The sequence below is a fragment of the Prunus mume genome, linkage group LG6, assembly GCF_029339155.1.
Source record: "Prunus mume cultivar Tortuosa linkage group LG6, ASM2933915v1, whole genome shotgun sequence".
NCBI classification, from domain to species: domain Eukaryota; kingdom Viridiplantae; phylum Streptophyta; class Magnoliopsida; order Rosales; family Rosaceae; genus Prunus; species Prunus mume.
Genome location: NC_142703.1, coordinates 17,658,073 through 17,669,893, shown reverse-complemented (window position 1 = coordinate 17,669,893; position 11,821 = coordinate 17,658,073). Strand labels below are relative to the sequence as shown.

Sequence of the window (11,821 nt, the reverse complement as noted above, 5' to 3'; positions counted from 1 at the left end):
CCTAAGGCCAAACCCCCCAAAACCGCGCGCGAAGGCTCAGATTAACACCCGCCAAATCAAAATTCCCCTTTGACCTTTCGGTGTGAAAAAAAAAATTCCCAAATATTAAAAAGAAAAAAAAAGAAAAAGCGAAGGAAGTCATTTCTCTACTAATTAACGGCCACACCAAATCCACCAGATCTAATCTAACCGTAGAGAGAGAGAGACAAAGACAGAGAAGACACACAGTTTGAGCTTGCGGCTATGGAGGAGAAGCTTATACAGAGGCTGGAATCGGCTGTGGCGCGCCTAGAGTCGCTATCGCTGTCGGGCGGTGCGGCGTCTGCGGCGGCGAGTGGCGACGACGGGCCGCTGGACCCGTCGATTTTGGCCTATGAGGATCTGATTCGGCAGTATCTGGGTAGGGTTTCGGCCGCGGCCGAGAAGATTGGGGGACTGGTCTTGGACGTCACCAAGGTTCTCCAGCAGGCTTTTGCTGTTCAGAAGGACCTGCTGATTCAGGTGAAGCAAACAAAGGTCAGTCTCACTCATAAATCGTAATGCTTTCTTTGCTCTAATAGTTTTGAGTGTGAATTTATGTGTTTTTTTTTTTGGGTGTCATTTTGTTTGGGTGCTGAATTTTTAGATTTACTTATGGATTGTTTGGTTAGTATAAGGATTCGACGAGGTTTATGTTTTGATTATGAAATGTTGATTGGATTTTAAAAACCGTGTGTTTGATGTTAAATATTGATTGCGTCGTAAACGTTATCCATTATGCAAAGGACCATGAAAGGAATGTGCTATCTTGTTGGGTTTGGATCGGATTGGTGCGTGTTCATTTCATCTTGGTGAGCAGTTGATGGGGAAAAGAAATGTTACCGATGAAATGTTAGCGATAATTGGTGAAAAGAAAATACAATATTTGGATTATATCAGCTATAACATAGTCGGGCAACGATCAATATTCCTGTTCAAACTTTGGTGTTGCTGACTTTTGGGGCGACTCAAATGATTAATGTTACAGTTCTTAGGATATTGTGAATGTTAGTAGTAGCAAGGAGTGTGAGCTTTTCTACTCTAAATGTTTTCTATCTTGTACTTTTCCTTGTAAAATGAAATTCATTATGTTCAATGGGAATGCTCGTTGTTGTGCAGAAACCTGACAATGCAGGGTTGGCTGAATTTCTGAAGCCTCTGAATGAGGTTATCACAAAGGCAAATGCGCTTACCGAAGGGAGGCGGTCTGATTTTTTCAACCACTTGAAGAGTGCTGTTGACAGTCTCTCAGCTTTGGCTTGGATTGCCTATACAGGGAAAGAATGTGGTAAGCAAAATAAATGATTTCTAAGTTGTGTTAGAAGCAGATGAACTCATTCATTTTTCCAATCCCTTATTATGCTTTCGCCTTTTCAAGGTATGAGCATGCCTATCGCACACGTCGAAGAAAGTTGGCAGATGGCTGAATTTTACAACAACAAGGTACTATGCATATCTGTGAGAATCTGGTCATTTGCATGAAAAGAATAGAATCACATGCTCTAATTGCACATGTCATTTCTCTTGAGCATTTATCAATTATCACCAATCATGTAATGATTGCATCAAAGTAAAGTTTTCCAGTGAGTAGGTGCTGACTCTGTGATTCGTAAAATACAGATTCTTGTCGAGTATAAAACCAAAGACCCAAATCATTTAGAGTGGGCCAAAGCTCTCAAGGAACTATATTTGCCTGGTTTAAGAGATTATGTTAAGAGTTTCTATCCATTGGGTCCAGTTTGGAGTTCAACTGGCAAAGCTGTCAGTGCTGCTCCATCAAAACCAAAAGCTCCTGCACCAGGTGCCCCTGCTCCTCCACCTCCTCCATCAGCATCACTTTTCAGTTCCGAAACTTCTCAGGCTTCATCATCACGCCCTAAAGAAGGGATGGCAGCTGTTTTCCAAGAGATTAATTCCGGCAAGCCTGTGACTACAGGTAATTTCTTTTCTTCTAATTAAAATTTTTAAGTTAATGTTTGAGGGATGTGATTTGGTTTTCTTGTCCCCTAGGTCTGAGAAAGGTAACAGATGATATGAAGACAAAGAATCGGGTCGACAGAACTGGCATCGTTGGTACCCAGGAGAAAGAAAGTCGTACCAGTTCACCTTCTTTTTCTAAAGCAGGACCACCAAAGCTTGAGCTCCAAATGGGTCGCAAGTGAGTAAGCATGATCATTCTACCATGGTTAAACTACATATGAGATTTATTCCACCATGTAATTTTGCTTTTTATCATTTTTATGCCTTGGGCAGGTGGGCTGTTGAGAATCAGATTGGAAAGAAAGATTTGGTTATTAGTGACTGTGATTCGAAACAGTCTGTTTATATTTTTGGATGCAAAGACTCTGTTGTGCAAATTCAAGGTAATTTAACTATATGACAAACTTTATTCCGAATTGTATAAATACATTGAAAGTTAAATTGTGTTTCCATACAAACTTTATAGATTCATGTTCTACACAAGGTACTAAGGTACCTGTCAGGACCAAAAAAAAATAAAAATAAAAATTACTAGGGTACTTTTATGAAAAGCCTGTGCTACTTAAAATTGTTTGCCCAATTTGCAGGGAAAGTAAACAACATTACAATTGACAAATGCACTAAGATGGGAATCTTATTTACGGTTAGTGTGAGATTAGTAATGGAAGCAATACATATTGATGTATATAGGCTCATTTTTCTGTTCTCTTGTGAACACAGGATGTTGTGGCTGCTTGTGAGATCGTAAATTGCAACCGTGTTGAGGTGCAATGCCAGGTACCAATTACTCCCATGAAAATTTTAATGGTTCTATGACATGAAATTGGATGTTTCCAATGTTGCCATCATAATTTTTGGAAATCAAAATTGAATTTTTGTAGCGTTGTCATCCCAAATATCACCATTCTGTTGTTTTGTATACGATGATATATATAAAACCATCTTGTAATCTTTGTTATATGCACTATCTTTATTGCTATTTTAGGGCTCGGCTCCTACAGTTTCAGTGGACAACACAGCTGGCTGCCAATTTTACTTAAGCAAAGATGCTCTGGGGGCATCTGTAACTACTGCTAAGTCAAGTGAGGTCAATATATTAGTACCTGCTTCTGGACCTGATGGTGATTGGGTATGTTTCCATGTTTATTCTATTCTAATGTATTTGTTTGACATTTTCGAAGATTTCATTGTTTGTTCTTCCCTGGTACTTAAAGTTATCTTGGAATGCAAGCTAGTGGTTTAGAATCTACATGCTTCTTTGACTTCCTAAACCTAGCAAGGTGGGGAATATATCTAGAAATCTGTACAAATGCTACATATTTTATTTTTACTGAAAGCTTGGCTAAATTGTTGTGTTACTGTATTACTAAATGCGTTACCCTTGTTATATCCAGTGTTGCTTGAAATTTAAGTTGCATATTTAATTGCTGAGAAATGGTAGAGCGTACAACAGTCTTGTCTTTTCCTCTCATTGGTAGATAGCATTCTTAATATGCATCTAAGTAGTGGTGATATACACTGATGGTTGAAGTTGAGCTTCCATCTGGTAGTTGCCTGAGAGTGTTTTTATCTCTCATATGGATGCTGGCCATATCAAGTATCTGCGTTCTTCAAAGTGAATTTCCCTGTGTTATAAACTTTCTGGTGACTGGCCTGTAGCTAGGTGGAAGGTGGGATTTTAGGGTTAGGCTTGAAGTCCATGGTTCTGAATGTGATCTTCTTAAAATTTCTTTTTTTTATAAAAAGTTCTTAAAAATTAAGAAAAAACTAGTCTACCACAATGGTGGGTTCACGTGTTTAATGGTAGGAATACTGTATGCTTTTAGTTGGACTACATTATTGTCTTGCAATATATGAGATATATCTACATGCTTGTATGTCAAAGAGCCTGAAGAAGTCCTTTTATTTGTATATGATGCCTACATAATTTGGTTTTTGTAGGTATGTAGTAATTCATTATTAGGATAGGATCTTTATTTCCTACTTTGGCCCTTTATAGCTGATACTTCTTTTTTATTCAAATCAATTCCACTTTCTACCTATATTAATTTGGAGGATCATATAATGGTCTTATTTCCTTAACAATTATGGGTTACCAAAAAAATTTAAAAAATATAAATCATTTCAGTTTCTTGACAATGAGGGATTGCGTGTAGTTTCTAACTGTTAGTTTCCTTGATAAATTTTCTGCATTAAATGGGAAATGCATATTTTATGATCAAATTAAGAAGTGAGTAGTAATTAGTATGTTGGTTTCTTGAGCTTACCATTTACATCTTTAATGTTGCAGGCAGAGCATGCTTTGCCAGAACAGTTTATTCATGTGTTTAAGGATGGTCGGTTTGAAACTACCCCAGTCTCTCACTCAGCAGGAGGGTAATTTGGACTCTTTCGGTTGCTGATTAAGTGCTTGCATATCTTTTATTCTAATCATTTATTCCGATGGGTTGAGGGGTGGCTTCTTTCTATTTTCTCCTTTATTACCATTGCTTTCAGTATATAAGGGTGACACATTCACAGCCTTGCTGGTTAAGCTCTTATCAGTCTCACTGGTTTTTTGTTGGCGTATCAAACCAGGGGATTCTTTTGCATGTCTCGTAAACAACGAGTCTTTTGCATGATTTTTCGAAAGTTTGTTTCTAGATGAGTGTTGTAGCGAAGTTTTCGCATCTGCGAGTGAGCTGGAGTGAGCATTTGTGCGCTTGTAATGTCAAAATTTGTTCTTGATTATATGCTTGTAGTCATCTTCTACATTATCTTGACATAGAAGTGATGTGTTAAAGATGGAACATTTTTTGGCTCGGAATTTGTTATTTTACTGAAGGGGGTTAAATTTGTGGTTGGACTGTAAAAATTTGTATTTGTAAAGTCGAGGTGTCTGATTAAAGCTAAAAACTCGTCCAAGTAGAAGAAAACATGTTAAGCAAATGTGAAACTGTTGAATCCTTGTTAAATGTTAACCGCATTTGTTATAAGGCTGGAATTGTTTATACAACTAGTACAATGGGGTTTTAATGAGGGGTTTAATCCAACAATCCAATAATAATTTTGTAATGGATCTAACGGCTATTAAGGACTCCTCACTATAACCCCTCATCCTAGTCTCCCTGCCAAAACAATGAACAGCCATTGGCAGTCTGATGGCCCAGCTTCTTATCTAGGCCTCTTCCATGCAAGAAAAACTTGCCTGGAAGGGGGGAGTTGCATGATGAGAGAGAGACAAAAGGAACAAGGGGATATATCTCGTTGACATGCAAGTCTCTCTCATCGTAAGCCAGCCAACTCACTTTCGGCCCTTCATGCATATTAACTTTTTCATATGATAATGTGTGATTATCTTGGGATATCAACACGGTGGCATCCTCATTTCATCGAAGTTCTTCCCTTCATAATCCTTCCATCCGCCTAGTAATCAACCCGAGGGCCTCAAGTCTCTTCGCTATCGCTACCACATTTCCTCAGCATATTTACTCACCGTCCAGCCTCAAAGTCACTCACCAAGTCTTCTCCAAGTCTTCTCCCCAAGTCTTCTCCAAGCAACCCCCAACTCTGTAGTTTGGTTGGCCCACTGGTAGTTTCCATCATTCTTCCATTTCATAAATTATCATTCACCAAAACCTCAAGAGTTTTCGTTCTTTCTGTTGACTTGACTATAAAGATTATTAATTAAAAGGGTTGGTAACAACAAGAACTTGCCACGAATTTACAGTTTTAACTCCTTCTGTACTTTCCCCTCGGGCAAGTTTTTCTTTCAGCTTTTTTCCACAACACAATAAAAAAAAAGGGGTACAGGAATACTTTTTCTTAAGCAAAAAGTCCCCTTTTCACATTGCATTTGAATTCTAAGTTTCCACACGCGGTGGGTAGGTGTTGCTGATGCTGATCAGATTCGCAGAAGGAAAGATTAATGGTAGCGAACGCAACCATGTCGGGCTCCATCCTAGCTTTTAACATTTCTTTTATTTTTTTATTTTTTTTATTTTTTATGGATGTTGCCACGTGGATGTTCATGATTGGCTCGACTGTCTGTAAGACAAATCTGAGTGATGTGGAACGAACCCATTCGACTCAGATGTTGAATTCTTAGAGTTTATAGTGGACTAGTTTACTTAGCATGACCAAATCCAATGTGACGTGGAGCGATTGTGGAAGAAAGGTCAATTAGATATAATCACTGCTATATGATTGATCCATTCTAAGCCTTCAACCCTAGAAGAAGGTTGAAATGTCGATAAGCACAATTTCTAATTTACTACAAACAAGTATATTATGTAATTGTGAATCAATTATCAATTGTTAGTTTGGTGTTATTTATTTCTATTTAGAGGAGGTTTCATGATCGACTCACATGAATTTGAAAAAACTATATTTTTGTGATGAGTTCGATATTTAAGCATAAATAACTCTTTATGGTGATGTTCGCGTAGCTTTGTATTTGTTAAAAGTTAGTCTCACATACATACATTTCCAAATATTCACCAATCATTAGAGTACAGAGAAGTGAAGTTTTGGCCTTGGCGTTACGTTAATGACAACATTTTTGCTCACTATACCATAGTAATCGGTGGGGAAATTTAAATTACCGTTAGATGAATTTCACTCATCCAACTGCAATTAACGTGGTGGTGACTCACCGCCATTTGGTCAGAAAAATACTCCTAAAAAGAAGTTTGAGAGACACGTGGGTCCTCACCCCACTAGTTCACTCAAAATCCTGTCCAGCTAAGCTAGTTGAAAATTCACTCTCACTCTCTCTCTAATAATCTCACCTTCTTACCGTTACCTTATCTTTTGTTTACAAACTTCAATTGTTTTTTTCCTTTTTTTGGGGTCTGACGTTGCCTTATATATTCCTGCATTGTCTTCCACACTCTGCACAAGCAGCAGAGCTTCAAATCAAACAGATCATGGCATCGCTTACACACCTCCCCATCTTCCTCTCCCTCCTATTCACCGCTTTCTATTCTGCAGGTAATCACTTCCTCCCCAAACTTTCCCGGAATTCTAAAAAAAAGTTAACACTTTCCCGGAAAAAGAAACAAACCTTTAAAATTTCCATAATTGAATTAATAGAACTGTTCAGCTCCATCAAACTTTCTGTTTCAATTACCTCGTAAATCGTAAAACCCCCCGAAACGCACCGTTTCATCTGACGACTCTCTGCTCTCTCTTTTGCTAATTGCAGCTTCGCAGTCCTTCATCGGCGTCAATTACGGCCAAGTCGCCGACAACCTCCCTCCGCCGGCGGCCACTGCGAAGCTACTCCAGTCCACCGCCATCAAGCGCGTCCGGCTCTACGGCGCCGACCCGGCCATCATCAAGGCCCTCGCCGGCACCGGAATCGCAATCGCCATCGGCGCATCCAACGGCGACATCCCGGCGCTCGCCTCCGATCCGAACGCGGCGGCTCAGTGGGTGAACTCGAATGTCCTCGCCTTCTACCCGGCCAGCAACATCGACCTCATCAACGTCGGCAACGAGGTCCTCTTCTCCAACGACCAGGGCCTCATCTCGCAGCTCCTCCCCGCCATGCGAAATGTCCAATCTGCCCTCTCCGCCGCGTCCCTCGGCGGCAAAGTCCGTGTCTCCACGGTCCACGCCATGACCTTGCTGGCCCAGTCCGACCCGCCCTCGTCTGGTCGGTTCAACCCGGGATTGCAGGACGTCCTCAAGGGGCTCCTCGCCTTCCAGAGGGATAATGGGTCGCCGTTCGCGGTCAACCCGTACCCGTTTTTCGCGTACCAGAGCGACCCGAGGCCCGAAACGCTGGCGTTTTGCTTGTTCCAGCCTAACGCTGGACGAGTCGACGCAGGGACCGGGATCAAGTACATGAACATGTTCGATGCTCAGGTGAGTGGCTTTTTTGTTTTTTTCTGAATTTCTCACGGGTCGGGTGGGTCGGGTTTAGGCTTTTTTCGTGAATTGGCGTGGGCCCACCCAGTTTTGAAACGTTGACCTGTGAGTCAAATCGTCAACGTACAATCGTATACGGTTGGTCTTTGCGTCATTTTATACGACTCATACGTTATGAGTTCACGACATTGCCGTAGGAATTTAAGGCTCTTAAGGGCCGATGCTTCTCTGTGGCCGTTCTTATTGTTATTAGTCCTTGCAACCATGAACCATATCCCTCTCTCTAGTACCTTCCATTCTTTCTCTACCCTAGAAAATTGGACACGTGAAATGACAGGATTGGTTGAAAAGGAAATGAGAGAAAAATGTATTTTACTACGTTTAATTTACACTATCATAAGGTTAGGTTTAGTATCTAAATTGTTAGCAAGGAAAATGAGAGAAAAATGTATAACTACTATACTATCCCTTTACTGTTAAGCCTACTATTTTATTTCCAACCAAAAAAGAGTTTATTATTTATTTAACGGCTTATTTAGTAACCATTTCAATTCTAGTTTTAAATTTTCATAGTGAGAGTAATATTATTCTTTGTATTATTGTCCTTTCTTTTTTAAGTGAAATGATGGCGCATTGAAACTTATCTGATGTGACCTTAACATATATGCATGGTGACAAGGTCACAGGCTGGCCATCACAATAATTTTAGATAGGTCCATGCATGATATGATTTCCATTTGAGATTGGATTTATTAGATTGAATTTGAAGAAGAAAAAAAAAAAACCTCGAAGTGATGTCGTCTCGTCGACAAAAATAATAATAATCTGGGACCACCATAACCTCTTACTTTTGGACAAAATGTTAGTGAAACTTTAGTAACATAGTTTTCTTTGGTCATCTTTGCAAATTCAAATCATTGTGATGATGGCTTTGGATTCTTTCGCAGTAGGAAGATTATGTAATTGATAATGACTGCCTAACTAAATTAGAATTTGGAGAGCTTTCAATAGTTTGCTTTGGCTCAGCTGGCCTTTGTGATTTTGAAGTCACTGATTTGACATTAAATTCATGACCCAATTTGAATGTGCAGGTTGATGGCGTACGGTCTGCCTTGAATGCAATTGGATTTAAAGACATTGAGATTTTGATTGCTGAGACTGGATGGCCATACCGTGGGGATAGCAATGAGGTTGGGCCTAGTGTTGAGAATGCAAGGGCATATAATGGCAATTTGATTGCACACCTTAGATCCCGGGTTGGAACTCCATTGATGCCTGGAAAATCTGTCGAGACTTATATCTTTGCACTCTATGATGAGGATTTGAAACCCGGTGGGACCTCCGAGAGGTCATTCGGGCTGTACAAGCCTGATCTAACCGTGACATACGATGTTGGTCTCTCAAAGAGTAGCCAGGTGACACCATTAAAACCTTCTAGGGAGATGGTCTCTTACCGCACATTTTGATATGTTATATATATTGGTTGGCTGTCAATCTAGGCGATTAGCTAGGTAGATTGTCGGTTACCTATTTAGGGTTCAGGGTAACATGTAGAAATTTTATTTTTTACAATCTTCATGCTTAATGATTAACCCTTATATTTATATCCTCAGACACCTTCGACGACACCATCGACACCTTCGACACCTTCGACACCAAGAGTGACTCCTTCACCTAAGCCTAGTTCAGCATGGTGTGTGCCCAAAGCTGGCGTTTCTGATGCTCAATTGCAGGCAAATCTTGACTATGCTTGTGGCCACGGCATTGATTGCAGTGCAATCCAACCGGGAGGTGCCTGTTTCGACCCGAACACCGTAGCATCCCATGCTGCCTATGCCATGAATCTGTATTATCATACTGTTGGGACAATTCCACTCAATTGTGATTTCTCACAGACAGCGACTCTCATATCCTCAAATCCCAGTAAGCTTTCCTCACCTTTAGAAGCACATATATGAAATTGCCCATTTCGACCATGATGAGGACACACTTAACGAACTGAATGATTAGAAATCTAAAAGATTATGAGCTTTTGATTTTCTAAATTAAGTCTTTCAATTGGTTGCAGGTTATAATGCTTGCACTTACCCTGGTGGAAATACATGACTACATGGTGGTGAAGCAAAGAAAATTAGTACGATATCTAGTGACGGATTTGTGAAGATTAGAAATCAACTGAATATAAGGAATAAGGTCTTGGTGTGCCTCTTTTTGTTGTTAATTTATTATATATAGCCCTTTAATTGTAAAGATTCCTAGTTTTTATTGGGATATCTGTTAATTGTAAGAACTCTAGTATACTATTTGGGAATGTGAACGTACTGCTTCTCTCCTTTGCCTACGCAAATTGGTAAAATCTGACCGTTGATAAAACAATTCACCGACACATTGGATGCACGACACAATTTACACGTAGACTTGTAGAAATTGTGTCGGGGTTTGTAGGACTCCTTTTCTAAAGAACATATAAAAATGCAACGTGAACTTTGCTAATGATGACGGGTAAATAACTCAGAGTCGTCAGATGGATATGGATTTCATTATGAAGTTTACATTAACCAAAGCGTTATCAAATACTTATGCTAGAAAAATCCATTTCAGACCTCTAATCTGGTATGAAAATGAATATTCATTAGTATAATTATACTTCCCAACTCAAGAACTACTACCAGCAACAAAAGAAAAAATTTGACAGTCTCCTATGTGTTCCAAATGCATCAATATCAACATATGTCAAATATTAATATGTATTAACAGTTGACAGTCGTTCGTATATCCTCATGTTCAAGTAACATGATCATGTGGTTATATCGTCGTTGTAGAAAATGCCATATACCATGCACCACCACACATACTCTCTCTCCAATCATAAAGTGGGCCGCGTTTTTGTTGTTGTTCCATTGATGGCAACCTGACATTGCCACATACAAATGATAATGCAAGCATTGAGAGGAGAAATACTTATTAGTTGTAACAGAGATATTACTGTTTTGCTATTTTCGATCAATAATATTTTGTAACGTGAAAATGTAGCGGTATTAACAAAAGATAGCAAAATAATAATATTCTCATTTAATGAAAGTATTTCTAGGCTCTTCTGCTTTTAAAAGTATGAATATTACTTGTTGTGACATATCAAACAAAACCAAAAAATATACATGTTAAAAATTCAATGCAAACTGTTTTTTGTAAATATGCTATCCCAGAGAATATATTCTCCAAATGAAGAGATAAAAAATGAGTGATCCACTACAATGAACATCGAAAGCTCCATCCTTTGCCTCAGAGATAATGTTGTGATGCCAACAACATCAATATAATGATAGCATATTTTTATCTTCTGAGTATCTGAACTTTGTTTCCCCTCCAAAACTCAGCTCTTCTGCACCATTGATGGTGTGATACGTTATCATTTGTAGCATAATAAAGAATCTTAAAAAAAAAAAAATATAGAAGCAACAACCTGTATATGGAAGAGGCAATTCAATTTCACCATGTATTTCGCGAATGAGGCAATTTAATTCCACCATGTATTTAGTTAGTTCATCCATTAAAAATTTCCATAAATCTGATAGATCAAAAGTGAAGCCCACGAAAATAATTCTGCAAATCACAATAGATTTCATGACTGATAATGGAAATTTACAAAAAATTAGATTATGAACCCCAAGTCGAAGTTTGATCATTTGTAGCATTTCCTGTGCCTCAACTTGCATCAGCTACGAATAGTGAAAATTCAAGAAAGTAGAAGAAGTGCCAGAGGAATAAGAGCTTCATTTTTAAACATTACTACATCTCCTAAGATAGATAGCACATGCATCCTTTTTTTTAAAATTTAAAATTTATAGTTTTTATTTTTTATTTAAGAGTAAAATGTGAAAATAAATGTAATATTTTTAGTTTTTCTATATATAAAGGGAGAAGCCCCAAAATGTGAAATTTTCAGATAACCTTCAAATACCCTTTGTTT

The 11,821-nt window shown here is 38.8% G+C and overlaps 2 protein-coding genes across 2 annotated transcripts; both read left to right on the top strand.

Moving 5' to 3' along the window:
- Positions 1-43: 43 nt before the first annotated feature.
- CAP1 (cyclase associated protein 1) lies at positions 44-4,804 on the top strand. The gene is made up of 10 exons (XM_016795256.2): positions 44-516; positions 1,138-1,306; positions 1,397-1,461; positions 1,639-1,954; positions 2,029-2,176; positions 2,272-2,381; positions 2,586-2,641; positions 2,719-2,775; positions 2,984-3,127; positions 4,289-4,804. The coding sequence occupies exons 1-10, from the start codon at positions 244-246 to the stop codon at positions 4,376-4,378; spliced, it is 1,428 nt and encodes a 475-aa protein (XP_016650742.2). The 5' UTR covers positions 44-243; the 3' UTR covers positions 4,379-4,804.
- A 1,992-nt stretch (positions 4,805-6,796) lies between these two features.
- Positions 6,797-10,198, top strand: LOC103335642 (O-Glycosyl hydrolases family 17 protein). The gene is made up of 5 exons (XM_089054528.1): positions 6,797-6,969; positions 7,184-7,848; positions 8,943-9,266; positions 9,465-9,774; positions 9,920-10,198. The coding sequence occupies exons 1-5, from the start codon at positions 6,906-6,908 to the stop codon at positions 9,955-9,957; spliced, it is 1,401 nt and encodes a 466-aa protein (XP_088910654.1). The 5' UTR covers positions 6,797-6,905; the 3' UTR covers positions 9,958-10,198.
- Positions 10,199-11,821: the final 1,623 nt, after the last annotated feature.